The 14,299-nt window shown below is 50.2% G+C and overlaps 1 protein-coding gene across 3 annotated transcripts; it reads right to left on the bottom strand.

The window, feature by feature from the left end:
- Positions 1–201: 201 nt before the first annotated feature.
- Positions 202–14,035, bottom strand: Ythdf1 (YTH N6-methyladenosine RNA binding protein F1). 3 transcript variants are annotated; one of them, XM_090352694.1, is made up of 5 exons: positions 13,914–14,024; positions 13,752–13,776; positions 12,988–13,067; positions 5,094–6,635; positions 202–1,424 (listed from the first exon to the last, which is right to left on the bottom strand). In XM_090352694.1, exons 1-5 carry the CDS (start codon positions 13,938–13,940, stop codon positions 1,398–1,400), a joined length of 1,701 nt encoding a protein of 566 aa, XP_090208820.1. In that variant the 5' UTR covers positions 13,941–14,024; the 3' UTR covers positions 202–1,397. The 3 variants fall into 3 exon arrangements, with proteins under 3 accessions (XP_090208820.1, XP_090208821.1, XP_090208822.1); XM_090352695.1 differs by lacking the exon at positions 13,752–13,776 and having other exon boundaries at positions 13,914–14,035; XM_090352696.1 differs by lacking the exons at positions 12,988–13,067; positions 13,752–13,776.
- Positions 14,036–14,299: the final 264 nt, after the last annotated feature.

Genomic DNA, 14,299 nt, shown 5'->3' with positions numbered 1-14,299 from the left:
TGTCCACCTTTGCACCTGCAAATTCTCCAGAGCAAGGTGTTGGTGGACCACATTCTTAGTAGTGAGTGAACTTTCAAAGTCCCTCAGTACTTTTACAGATCACTAACTCTCCCAGATTTCCACGAGGGCTCTGGTCCTGCTCAGCTACCCAGCACTGCAGCTGCAACAAGCAAGGTGGGAGAAGCACACGAGTACACAGGCTTGCTAAACAGGTGTGTTTATTAAGGCTTGTATTCTCCTAGAGGACAGGTATCCAGCATCGTCCACGGTTCCAACAGGCTGTAACAGCTTGAGGAGGTGACACACTAAATACAAGTCTGAATGTCCACTCAGGGTCTTCTGGAGTAAATAGCAGCGGTATCTGCTCTCTACGACGGTAAGGGTCCTCTAGAGCAAGCGTGCAGAATCTGCGGGCGTGGGGAGCCAGCACCACTTTCATGCGAAGCTCCAGCTCCAGGTAGTGGTGAGATCCTCAACAGCCTTGTTCCACAAAACAGGACACATACTCGCTTTCTAGATTTTTTGAGTTTTGCTTTCTTTTAGCCATTCAACAACAAAAAAAATGACTGACACATGGTGAGACTTACAGGTGCAGCATCATCCATCACACTGCACTACCAGGTCCTACATTTAAAGCTTAGCATTAATGGTGTAAAAACTAAGGACGGCTTTAGGGTTCTCAAGTGAGGAAAAGGGAAAAACTAAACATGGCCTGTGGTTAAGAAGGCCTGAATGCTGAGCTGGATCTGAACGGGGTCCTGGGCACTCAGCACGTGACAGGGCAGCGCGGGAAGCAGCTCACTCAGCCAGGGCAATGCATGGAGGGATGGCCTTCCCAAAAGCACAACACGGCCACTGCATCTGAAAACTAAAAGCTACCATTCTAAGAGAAAAACCCAAGGGGCAGGCTAGCATTTTGGAAGGATAACAGAGAGCAAACATGGCAAACCTGCTAAATGGGTTGACCACTAACCTTCCTGTCAGTACTGTGGAATTCTGCCAGCATATTCTAAATGACAACTCATGGGCTCTGGCTGCTCTAATACAGAAAAGGGGCAAGAAATGTAAATGACCGAATATAAGAATGAGGACATAATTTCTGCCAAAATAAAATCTTTGGGCTATATTGGGTGTTTTGTTTTGTTTTTAAGGATATTTATATTTCACATTAGGACTGATAAGCTGACAAAAAATAGTCCTTTATTAGTGAGTTCTACAATGTTATAATACATAGAAAAGATACAAATGAGTGCAGATCCATCTCAAAAAAAAATGAACTACAAAGGGTGAAGATGCAAGCACTCGACCCGCACGTGGACAACACGCCAGAGCTGACGCCTGAGACAGCACCAAGCATACAGTTGAAAAGTCTGTTAACCAGAAAGACCAGCTTGTTCTTACTGTTTATTTCGATTCTGCCGTTCCTGTGGGGGGGAAAGGAAGGGCAGTTAAAAAGCTGAACAATTATGCTGTGCAGGTAACCTGCCCAAAACTGCCCAAAGTCCTAGCCTAGATGCAATGCTCCCTTCCCCACTGCTGAGGCTCTGTATTGGTGACGGCCTGATCCACAGACCAGAGTGGGGCACAGTGCTCCAAGCCAGGTCCCATGCCATGGGTCCCCTCCCATGGTCAGCAGCTCACCTTCTTCTGGAAAGGGCAGTCTTGTACTTTCTTTCATTTATATATCCCAGTTGCTTCATCTGTTCATCTTGCTAAAAAGCAAGATCTGATTCACAAGGCTAAGGAAGGACAGAAGGACAAACCGAGCCAAGGCTGCCTGGCGCCCCATATCCAGAGAGGGCCATGGGGGCTGGCAGTCTTAACTGGAACAAGGCTCCAGGTTTGCTCACCAGTCCTGTGAGGACAATCTTCTCCAGAGAATGCCCAACACACAAGTTTGCACCCAATTCTTCCCACACTGCCGGCCTGGCTTCTGGTCAGTGGATTTAGAAGCCATCTAAACGCAGCTCTCAACGTGGAGCACACCACTTGACTACAGGCACACCCTGTATGTTCACCCGAGATGCAGACCAGCTGCCAGGGGCAAACAACCAAACATTCCAAGTACAGGGAAGAGCTGAGTGCCAGTGGCACACACCTATAATCCTAGCTATTCAGGAGGCTGAGATCTGAGGTCACAGTTCAAAACGAGCCTGAGCAGGAAGCTGTGAGACTCTTACCTTAACTACTAAAATGCTGAGAATGGAGGTGTGATTCAAGCAGCAGAGCGCTAGCCTTGAAAATGAGAGCTCAGGGACACTGCCCAGGCCCCAAGTTAATATCCCCGGGACAGCAGCCCCACCCACTCCGTTAAAAAAAAAAAAAAAACAAAAGAAAGAGAATGAAAGCTGACAAAGGAAGCACAGCTCATCCATCCATCCTTAGAAGAATTCTTTTTCTTTGTGCCAGTTCTACACACTGGCCGTGGCTGGAGGCTTGACTGGGTCAGGCCCGGAACCTCATGGTCTGCAGCAAGCCTTATGTAACACACAACTGCCCCCGCTGTAAGCAATGAAGAACTGCTAGCCTGGGACTGATTCATCACTTCCCTATGACTGCTGGTACTTTCCTAAGAAATCAGCTGTGTTTAAATCTCCATCTGGGCAAGGAAAATGAAAACACGTTACGTTAACTACACTGGTCTTCCTATATTCTAGGTACAGAAAATCTGGCTTGTTCACAGTCCCATTTGCATATCTGTCATACCCAGCTTCTCCTAGCACTCTGCTCTGCTGGTGCCTGATTGAGGCTCTAGCTATATATAACCAGGGCAGTGGTTCAAACAGTGGAGTGCAGTCTAGCAAGCATAAGCTCCTGAGTTCAAACCCTAATCATGCTGGGTGCCCAACAGGTTGAGATCTGAGAAGCATGGTTTGACCCAGGAGACTCTCATGTTCTGTTATTCAGCAAAAAAACAGAAGTAGAATTGTGGCTTCAGTGGCAGAGTGCTATCCTGGAGCAAAAAAAACTAAGGCCCTGAATTCAAGCCCCAGTACTGGCACAAAAAATAAATTCCAGAAACCCAAAACTCTTTAAATTCCACAGCAAAGTAGATGCATGAAGAGGAACTGTCAGGACTATATTATTGCCCCCTGTTTCGAAATCATTGTGCAATATGCAGAGTGTTTTCCTGGCCTTGATTTTGTGAAAGTGTATCCCCCACAAAGCAAATGGTGTCCAGAAGGCAAAGTAAAAAAGCAAATTGTACTTCATTTAAGTAACGAGCTAAAAATGTGAGATTTACTGAAAGGCAGCATGCCTTTAGCAGAAGCTGGATGGCATGACGGGAAAAGTGACTCAAGCACCTGCAGTATAACACTGAACTCAGCATATCCTGAACATAAGCAGCCCCTCCTCACTGCCACCTCTGCAACCACACACTACCCACAGATACTAAGGGAATGTTAAGATCAGGACCATCTGAAAGTGATGAGGTCAGGAAGTGGCATTGTGGCTCTAGGGGTAGAGCACTACCCTTGAGCTGACAGGCTCAGCAACAGCACCCAGGCCCAGAGGTCAAGCTCGATGAGAAGGAAGGAAGGAAGGAAAGAAAAAGAGTGAGTGAGAGAGAGAGAGAGAATGAGCAAGCGAGAGAGGAGATCTCTTAGTGATGAACAGAAGATGAATCTGTTCTCCGATGAGGTTCTGAGAGAACCTTGGGGAACTGCCAGGGTCCTGACCACCCCACCAGCTACAGGAATTATGTACAGCCTGCAGGAATGAGCACTGACTCTCCAACACTCCTCACTAGTCATACTAACCCTCCCTCCAGAAAAGCCAGAATTTGCAGTCCAAACACCTGGGATAAACCAACAGGGAAGCTACAGAAAGGAACATCAAGTGTTCCTTTGGCACTGATATCATGTAGCCTGGGTACCTCTCCATCTCAAGACCACCTCAGCACTTTACACAGCCCTGAGTTGACAAAGATACCTGCAATTCCACCGGAACTACCATAATCGATTAAAAAGTCAACAACCAGCTAATCACAAGTCAGAGCTCTCATTTGTCACCTCCAATGCAACACTGAATTTTTAGGCCAGGCTGACATGGCTCAGGGAAGGGTCACCAAGACCCTTCACCAGACTCACCTCAGGCTGGCCAGTGAGGCAGGGTGAAGCCCCAAATTCCTCATGTGGTTCCAGGATCAGTTGTCTAAGACCAAGTTTTCACACAAGTTTTAGAGGACACTACAACTTCAAACACACCAACCAAATTAGTGGGAGACAGATAGATAGATTTTTATACCCAAGTTCACTACCAACTTTTGAGACCTAGTATACTCTATGGTAACACAGTATGTATTATTTAAAAGGAAAACATGAGCTCACAAATAAATAGCTGGTGATGTTTAAGACCAGATCTACGTTACATTAACAATTCTGTTCGCTCTGACCCTGGAATCCAGCTATGCAGCAGTCGAGCCCGCGCTTACGCTATTCTGTGTACACAGCAGGGGCTCTGGGGGAGTCTACCTTCCTATGACGCCATAGGTCTACTACGCTCTATAATGCTGGCAGGACAACCATGTCAACCATGAGCAACACTCCTCAGAATAGGTCCCTTCACTAAGTGACACATGGCTGCTTTACTTGCCAATACAGCATTTCAGTTCCTTTCTTTTCCACGCTACTTTGCTGTATGCGGTGACGGTGGTACTTGATGCACAAAGCCCTAGGGTTCAAATTCCTCAGTACCATATACACAGAAAAAGCCGGAAGTGGTACTGTGGCTCAAGTGGCAGAACACTAGTCTTGAGCAAAAAGTGTCCAAGGCCCTGGCAAAAAAATAAAAAAAGCCAACTCCCCTCAAGCTCTTGATGCAGAAATGTGTTCAGTGTCCCACGTTCCCCAAACACTCGAGAAGTCATCAGAAGCTACTGATGACGTCACTCCAGTGGCACTGCTGACCTTCCAGTGAAGGTGAGGGGAAAGAGTGAAGGTCCTGCCCATTGCCCTCTGGACCAGCACTGCCCAAAGCCGGCTGGCCCTGCCTCTGACGGATCACCAGCAACTCCCATCACTCCTCGCTGCTCTGGCTGCTCAGGTTACCTGGTGAGCACAGAGCCAGGAAGACCCCGAGACACAGCTCACCTTGCGTACCACCTCCTCCTCCTCCTGGCGCTTCTCATAGTGAGAGAAGTCATCGAAGATGGAGGTGGTGTGCCGGTAGGAGGCGATGACCTTCAGCACGTGCCGTGCCTTCTCCAAGGGCACCTCCTGGGTGTCACGCGAGTTAGTAACAGGCTTGTTATCGTTGTTTTCCAGCCTGATGTGCCGCAGCTGGCTATTGGGCACATCCTTGACAAAAATCCACTTCACGTCAAACTTGCCTTTCCACTTGTCCTGAGACCAGACCCCGGCACTGGTGCCGTAGTCCACGGGGGACTTCATCTCAGCCACCCCACAGAAATGCCCGCTCCCGTTGACACTGAAGAGCAGGTAGACAGGCCCCTTGCTGGTCATGGCACGGAAGGCGCTATCCAGGCGCTTGTTGCCGTGCTCTGTGCTACACCAGATGGAGTACTTGATGGAGCGGTGGATGTCATCCTCCGAGTAGCTCTTTATGATGAACACTCGTCCGCTCTTGAGATTCCAGTCAAACTCTTTAGGGTTATAGCTGTGGGCGGCCTTCAGTTTCTCCAGGACAGGGTGGGACTCTGCACTGGGGGCAGAAGTGGGCTGGACATTCCCAGGAGAGCTGTTATCACTGCTGCCCACTCCGCTCTGCCCAAAGGCTATGTTTCTGTTGCGAGGGGCGCCCCAGCGGGGCTGGGGGGGCTGTTGAGGGCTCTGAAACTGTGGCTGGACCAGAGGGGGAGGAGGAGCCGAGAGAGCCTGAGCAGCCTGCTGGGGCTGTGGGACGGCCTGGGGGGCCGGGGCCTTCGGCATGGGCCCCTTGTTATCCCAGGTGCCAATGTCCATGTTATGCTTGATGGGTGGAGGAGGCAGTGCGCCCCCCAGCACAGGCCCACTCTTGGCTTTCATTTTAGGCTGTGGTTTCGCAGGCTTGCTAGCAATGGCTGCCCATGAGGTCGGCTTTGAAACCGGCAGGTTGACGTTTGCCCCACTGTTTCCTGAAAGAACACCTGTCAGTGCTACGCTGTTGACCACAGAGCCCACCGTCTTGACTGCAGAGGTGGTCACGTCTCCGATCTTCAGGCCAACCATGCCCTGCTCGACGCTGTTCATCCCGGGGGCCTTGTTGAGGGTCTCACTGTGAAATCCTGTCTGTCCCTCCACCACCGTACCACCCAGGGAGCTTGGTGTCTGCCCCTCCACCACCGTGCCACCCAGGGAGCTTGGTGGGTAGGTGTAACTGCTTCCATATGCTGAGCTCTGAGTTTGCTGCCCTTGAGAACCACTTGTTCCCCATGCTGAAAATGCAGGGTTTTCTGGGAAAAAGTTAAACCTGTGCTGGTAGAGATTGTTCCCCAGACCCCCAGGCTGTCCAAACACAGCATCATGCATGAAGTGATGGTCTCCGTTGCTCAGCTGTCCGTAGGTGGTGAGGTATGGGATGGGAGGATCCCCTGCTGTGGACCATGGCGCCTCGTTGAGGGAGTAAGAAAATCCCATGGATGGTGGGTAGTAGTTGGACAGGTAGGGGTCACTCATCGAGGGATAGCTGTTACTCTGTGGAAACAAACAGATGACAAGTGAGGGGTCACCCAGGAAGACACCACGCTCGCCAGCCCCCTCTCACAGAGGCAGAGTGTCAACAAGCCTGGCACAAAGCAGAGCTGGTTCTTCTTTGAGGAAAGCCAAGTTCGCAAATACTGTAACAAAATCAAAGCCCAAGAGATCTGTGATGGACAGCTCAGGCTGTTATCTCAACGTACCCATGGCCAACACCCCACAGGCTAAACAACAGCGGAGCCACGGCGGAACTGCTCAAGGCCTTTGACCTCCTGAGAGGGATCAACCACGACAGCAGCAGCACTAACAGCGACCACCATGGAGCGGCAACTAGCGGAAGGAAAACGGCTTGAGAGACACGGAGACGCTTCTGATACAACCCGGACGGGCAGGGCAGGAGGCTCCGGCTCAACCATCAGGGAGAACTGCACTCAGAGCTCCTTGTCTCTCTTGAGGGACATTCCAGGAGCCCCTCCCCCCATCTGTCCTGTGGCTGCTCCACCTCTGAGTCGGGAATCTGCCCCTCATGTTCCCATTGTCTTCTGGGCACAATCCTGGGCTCTCAGAGTGGGCCTAGCAGCACATCCTTTCTGCACCTTGGCTTTAGCAAGTTTCTCAAGGTAAGAACTCCACTCTGGCACAGTGGATCCTCACTTGGGGGCCTTCCCTGTCTACATGACAGCAGGCTCTAAAGTGGCTGGACCATAAGCACCAACAATGTCCTGGAGGAGGAGGGAATGCCTAGGTGCCATCTTAAGAGGTCTCTGAGGGTGCCAGTGGCTCACATCTGTAATCCTAGGTACTCAGAACACTCTTGTCTCCTTCAATTAACCACCAGAAAGCTGGAAGTGATGCTGTGGTTCAACGTGGTAGAGCACAAGGCCTTGAGCAAAAGAGCTCAGGAATAGCATCCTGGCGTGTTCAAGCCCCATGACCGGACCAGAAGAAAAAAAGAGGACTCTGGGTCCGCAGCTTTAAGACAATGTCTTCTTGTCAAAACTGGGCCCGCCCCACACATTTGCCTGAGGGAATGAAGGTGACTTCCTGTAGAGTGCCACGCTGTGCAGGACAGGAGGCTGGAAGGATGAACACGCAGGGCAAGAAGGTCCTGCTATGGGCGGAGCATTTCAGAACCACATTTCCCTGAAACGAAGCCTTTGAGATTCCTCAAATAGGACTCTGTCAACTCCCCAGACCTTTTCTTAAAAGAATCATGAGCTTATTTTCCCTTGAAGCCTTCAAGGTCAGCCCGAAAGGAGAAAAGGGAACAGGGTCTGGGTGGGTGCTGCTCCGTGGAGGGTGTCACAGGCGTGTTCATGAATGCAGGGCCAAACATGGCAGCCCTACCACATTCAGCAGCTGAGTCACCTCAGTACTCTAGGGTAGGCAGAGGGAGAGAGAACTTGGTGGTATGACACTCTAGTCCACCTGAAATGTTCATAAAACAAGGCACAGAACTGGCCACCGAGTTGTAACTGGTCCACTAGATTCTCAGCCATGCTACAGGGGGAGTCCATCTGTCTCTCTGCCTTTGCTGTCTATAAACACCACTCAGCAATTCAAGTTTAAGCACAACCTCAACCAGAGCCCCACACGGATCTTGGAATCCCTGATTCTTCAGGATCTGTCTCTACAACTATGTATGCTCGGGCGAGGCTCAAGCTACAAGCCTCCCCAGGGAGGGACGTGGTTCCCAGGCCTGTCTAAACCAACAGCACTTACCTCCATGTGCTCTGAACGACAGGAGGCTGCTTGTAAAGGTAGAGCACAAGCTCACTGATCCTATATACTTCTGAGGGCCTGAGGTGGGCCAGGCTGTGACCCAGTCTCTTCATAGCTTTGGGCTCCACTAAGACACCAATATGCAGGCTTATTTGTCAAGGACACAGCTAAATAAAGTTAACAAATCCAAAGCTTGCTCCTGAATAACCTGAGTGCACTCAAGACCTCATCCCGACACCAGAGCGAACACTGACTTTTTTTTTTCGGGGGGGGGGGGGGAGTGAAGAATATTGGTCACACTCTGCTCAGATTTCTTGCTCTCAACTGGTATTCTACCACTCACACCACACATCAAGACTGGCATTTTTCTTATCACTTCAAGAGGGAGTCTTTCAGACTTTTCTGCCCCAGCTGGTTTCAAACCCAGATCCTCCAGGTGTTAACCTCCTAAATAGCTAGGCATACAGGCGCCAGTCACTGGTGGCTGGCTCCACATTCAAGACGTCTACCACAGCCCTGGGTATGACACCACCACCAGAAGAGGCTAACACATCTTCCAGGAAGAAATCAATGCCCCCAACAGAAGAAACTAACTTCAAACTCTTAAGCCCCCATTTCACAAATTAAACAATAATAAACACACACTCTAAAGGAAAAAAAAAAAAGGGAATGTTAAACCAGTGGCCATAATTTTTACATCATTTGGAATACAAATTAATGAACATACTGAACTCATAAACCTATTCTAGAATTAAGAGCAATTTTTCTGTGATTATTCAAGTTTAATTACCTTAAGAGACAAAAAAAGGGAGAGAGAGAGGAGGAAGGATGATACCATTCTAAATGATTAGAGCTATATAACCAGCAGAAGAAACTCTTAACTTTCTCTACTGATGTTTCTAAGGGAACAATTTGGATGAAGAAACACTGACCCACATGTTTGGAGCAGGCTGAGAAGCAGGCATGTCACCAAACCAAAGCAAGAAAGAAGGGGCCAGGAGTTTGGTCTAGTGGTAGAGTGCCTGCGTAGCAAGCACAAAGTCCTACACTACAAATACAGAAAAAGCCAGAAGTGGTACTGTGGCTCAAGTGGTAGAGTGCTAGCCTTAAGACAACCCAAGGACAGTGCCCAGTCCTTGAGTTCAAGCCCTAGGACTGACGAAATATAATTAAATCATGAAAGAAGAAAGCATCCAGAGCAATGCTGAGCCGTATCCAAGGGACAGGGGTGTCTGGGAAGTGCTCAGTGAGTCACTCGCGCCAGGGTTACTATGCTGTTTCACAAGTCCTGAGAACAAAGGTACAAGAAAGGCTCAAGCACTAACCAGATGCTTACTCTGACGGCCATTTTCATGTTGGTTGGTCCTGAGGCTGCGGTTTTGGCCAGCTAGATGGTCAATAAGAAGACACAGCAGTTTCTGACATTGAATTTCTGCAGCTTTCTCAGCAACCTGCCAATCAGGAAGCAGGTAAAAACCCACTGCATTCTTCCACTGAAGCAACTATGATGGGAAATCCCTCCAGCTCATCAGAAGATGAGAAGGCCAGGGGTTAGTGTCAACCGTTCTTAACTCCGTCATCACTCAACGGTGGTAGGACCTCCTCTGTAAGGTAAGCCCCTTGCTTCCTGGAAAACAGGAGGCTTGACGTAAGAAGCCTTGAAAAATAAACCAGGATAAGGATACCCAACTCACAGCCATTCAGGCATACTTTCTCAACTCCCTCACTTCCAGGAAGGTTTGTCAACATACATCTCAGATCACAAGGGGTCATGAAGCTGCCGCAGCAGCAACAAGGAACACCAGATCCACAGCAGGAAGTCTGAATCTGTTTGAGGCACACCACCACCAAAGCCCACAAGAAGTACCATTTACCTAACAGCACACAGCAGGCCGATTCCAAAGATCACGCTGCCTTCACAGCGACCTCCAACACACGGGCACTACGAACCACGTAAGGATTCCAAACAAGGGCGGAGGCTTGTTCACTACCTTCTCAGCTGCCATCTCTATGGCATGCTTCATGGAAGTCAAGTGACAGAACTGTGAACTCCAAACATTGCAGCGCGCGCACGCACACACACAGGCACACACATATACAGGATTCCACAAGGTACTCTGATCACCAATCATATTCTAACATTACTGTTACCAACCACAAATGCCTCTCTTCTAGCTGGACACCACAGCGCAACTGTCATCTGAAAACTGGAGAACACTTCACTCCATCTGAAGGATCCAAACCTAGACATAATAACCAGAACCGAAATAGTAAAAGGAGAATTCCAGGCAGGAAGGTAGACATTACTTCCAAGACAACCAGTCACGCATCAGTTGAATGGTCACAAGTTCTGCTCCTCTACCTTGGCAAGCTACAGTCTCAAGGGTCTCCAGTTGCTTCACTTGTAAATACAAGTGAAGACTGAAGATTGTACACTTCCTATCTCTCAAAGTTTGCTACTCTAGAAAGACCCAAGTTCAATTCTTGGTACCACATACATAGAAAAAAAAGCCAGAAGTGGTGCTGAGGCTCAAGTGGTAGAGCTCTAGCCTTGAGAAAGTCCAAGGACAGTGCTCAGGCCCTGAGCTCAAGCCCAGGAGTGGCAAAAAGAAAAGAAAGTCTTCTATCAGTCACTGAGAGAACAGAGTGACTCTTAATGTGCTGATTAATCACCTTGCTCAGAAGTGCACATTGTAACACAGTGAACACAAAGAGGCCATTTTTAAAGCTACACATTTCTTTTTCTATGGCTTCTCCAAGAGTGAAACAACACTGATAGCAGAAAACAATCGTCCCATTTTAAGAACACCAGTACTCCCACTTTATGAAAATACATTCCATGTGCAGTGACTTAACCTCCTTCTCATCACTTTAGTTACAATTTGGTACATGATACTGCCCTAAGGAAAAAAAATCTGATATTTTAAAAAATAAATTTGGGCTGGGAGTGTGGCCTGGGGCAGAGTGCTTACCTAGCATGCACGACACCCTGGGTTCAATTCCTTGGTACTACGTACACAGAAAAGTCAGAAGTGGTGCTGTGGCTCAAGTGATAAAGCACTAGCTTTGAGAAAGCTCAAGGACAATCCCCCAGGACCAGTGCAAAAAAATAAATGAATACATACATTTAACTTCTTGCCATTACCTGGGTCAAGGGTCTGTGGCTGAGAATAGTAGGTGGGTTCTGAGATGCCCTGCCCTGTCCAGAGGAACAGATTCTCAAGAGCAGCCAAGCCAGTGGGGTGGATCAAGAATCCCTCCCACACATCACTTCTCAGGCTCCTAAGCTGTTGATAAGAGTCCAGTACTAAGGTCTTTTGAAAAGGGCAGATAAGCAAAAACAGAACAACAAAATAGGCAGACACTCTTTCAGTCTAGCAGAGGAACAAGGCAAAGTCTTGCTTCATTCTAAAGTAAATACATACAATACACTTTATTTATTTTTTTTTTTATTGCCAGTCCTGGGCTTGAGCTCAGGGCTTGAGCACTGTCCTTGGACTTTCTCAAGGCTAGAGCTCTACCATTTGAGCCTCAGCACCACTTCCGGCTTTTTTCCATGTATGTGGTACCAAGGAATCGAACCCGGGTCTTCGTGCATGCTAGGCAAGCACTTTAACCACTAGGCCAAACTCCCGGCCCCATACAATACACTTTAAAGCTGCAGATAGTTAGGTTAAATCATAGTTCCCAACTGCTCAAGATTCTGACCCAAGAAAATTCTGTCCCAAGAAACAGCTGCACTATCAGAACTCAGGTGGGGATGGATGCCTAAGGTTGGGGGAAAGTGCTCATGAAATCTAGTGATTAAAAGTGAAGGAGGAGGCTGGGAGTTTGGCCTGGTGGTAAAGTGCTTGCCTAGCATGCATGAAGATCTGGGTTTGGTTCCTCAATACCATATACACAGAAAAAGCCAGAAGTGGTGCTGTGCTTCAAGTGGTAGAGTGCTAGCCTTGAGAAAGCTCAGGCCCTGAGTTCAAGCCCCAGGACTGGCAAAAACAAAAATAAAACAAAAATAAAACGAACAAAAGAAGAAAACCAGAAGTGAAGCTGTGGCTCAAAGCGGTAGAGTGCTAGCCTTGATCAGAAGAATTCGGGAACAGTCCCCAAGGCCCTTACTTCAAGCCACATGATTGGGGGGTTGTGGAGGATGATAAACATCATCCAGTGGACAGGATAGCCAATACAATGTCCAGATGTGCCCAGGGCCAAGACTGAGAAACTCTGAACTACCAGAAGCTTTGACTTGTCCCACCATCCAGGGCTTAGCTGACCTTGTCCCACAATTCTCTTTAGGGCCAAAAGCAACAAGCCAGAACCCATTAGGACTGTGCACACCTGCAGTCTGTAAAAGAAACTAAATCATGGACCCACAAAGAAGGGTTATCACCAAGACCCTGCCTGCACCCTAGTGCCAAAGGGTGTTACTTCCTCAGGGAGAAACCCGTCTGCATATCACATTCAGGCCTAGGCCAAGCCGGAAGTGTTCCAAGCAAGTCTTTAAGGGCATTCTATCACTTCTAATATTTTATGGCCTGCTTCTTCCTTGATTAGGATTTAAAAAAATCAAGAATATGACAGTAAAGGTGTTACAATTAGTTTCAAAAATAAAATATGCTAACAAACTCACCGGATTGGACTGTCCAGAAAGGTAGGGCTCAAAGTCATTGTCATGTACTGTGTCCTTCTGATGCAAAGAACCATTTTGTACTAGAACAAGAAGTTGCAAAATATTATCAAGTTTTAAAAGTTGGAAATTACGAAGGTCCATTTTTCATCAAAATTTCTAGCATAAATTATGACTGTATTTTAAAATGGGCATAATCCATTAAGAGCCGATGCTCATACCTAGTGACAACGGTAACGCAGAACTTTCAGCAATTTAAGTTACATTCTTAACGAGGACACAGCACAGCTTGGTGGGAGATTGACAAGCGCAGGGGCAAGAATAGGGTTCTGTAATTTGTTTTGCGCTGGGGATGGGATCCAGGGCTCCCACATGCCAGGCAACAAGTCTGCAGGAGCCCCATCTCCACGTCGTGAAACCGGGTCTCGGGATGGAAGAAGGGGATGCTCGGCCGGGAGGGGCCGTGACCCAGCCTGACCAGCGTCCGCTCTCCACGCCCAGCCGTCAGAGCTGGCTCGCTGAGTGAGGGGCTGGCTTTCCCACGTCCAAGCACGGTGGACCACAGCAGCACCAGCACCGGGGCGGGAGTCGCGCCCAACTGGACCACCCACCGGCGATGGCAGGGCTCCAGGCGCCGGGGCGAGGCCTGGCCGCCGGCCGGCCTCCCCGCCCTCCCCGGGGCGCCTCGTCGTCACGCGGCGGCGGGAGGAGGAGCGCGGTGCCGGCTGCAGGCCCGGCCGCGGCCGGCGTCCCGGAACTCGGCTCACCTTTGCTGTCTGGTCCTTTTGTTCTCTGCGTCGCCGCAGGCCGGGACGCGCGGGCGGACGCGACCCCGCCCGGAAAGGAAAGACAGAGTTACTGCGGGGAGAGGCTCCGGCGGCGCGGCCCCGCCCGCCGCCCGCCGCCCGCCGGCCCGGGCCCGGCCCTACCTGAGGGTCCACGCTGGTGGCCGACATGCTTCATCCACGGCGCGGCGCGGGGCCGGCGCGGGGCTCGGGCCTCCCGCGAGGCCAGGCCTCACTAGCCGCGCGCGCGGACCCGGGCCCCGCCGCCCACTCCGCGGGCGCGGCCAGGCGCGGCGGCGGCGGCGGCGGCGGCGGCTGCGAGCGCGAGGGCGGCGGCGGGCGGCGGGCGGCGGACTGGGAGCGGACGCGCGGAGAGACAGCCGACTCCAATGGCGGCGGCGGCGGCGGCGGGGGCCAGGCTGCACGACGTCAGCGCGCGGGGCAGGCCGGGAACGCCGTCGGGCGGCCGCCGGGGCACCTGCGCAGTGCTGCCCGGCGCGTCCGATTTCGCGCCGGGGTCCGCGTCTCTC

This window comes from Megascapheus bottae, chromosome 18, assembly GCF_031878675.1.
Source record: "Megascapheus bottae isolate mThoBot1 chromosome 18, mThoBot2.hap1, whole genome shotgun sequence".
NCBI classification, from domain to species: domain Eukaryota; kingdom Metazoa; phylum Chordata; class Mammalia; order Rodentia; family Geomyidae; genus Megascapheus; species Megascapheus bottae.
The sequence above is the reverse complement of the archived record's forward strand: the minus strand, read 5'-3'. Positions and strand labels throughout refer to the sequence as shown.

Excerpts from the sequence above, each read along its gene's own strand:
- Ythdf1 (XM_090352694.1), bottom strand. The coding sequence starts at position 13,940 with ATGTCGGCCACCAGCGTGGACCCTCAG. Across the intron at positions 13,068-13,751 it reads AAAAGGACCAGACAGCAAAG|TACAAAATGGTTCTTTGCAT; the intron begins GTGAGCCGAGTT and ends TTCTTGTTCTAG. Across the intron at positions 1,425-5,093 it reads AGGAGGAGGTGGTACGCAAG|GAACGGCAGAATCGAAATAA; the intron begins GTGAGCTGTGTC and ends TCCCCCCCACAG.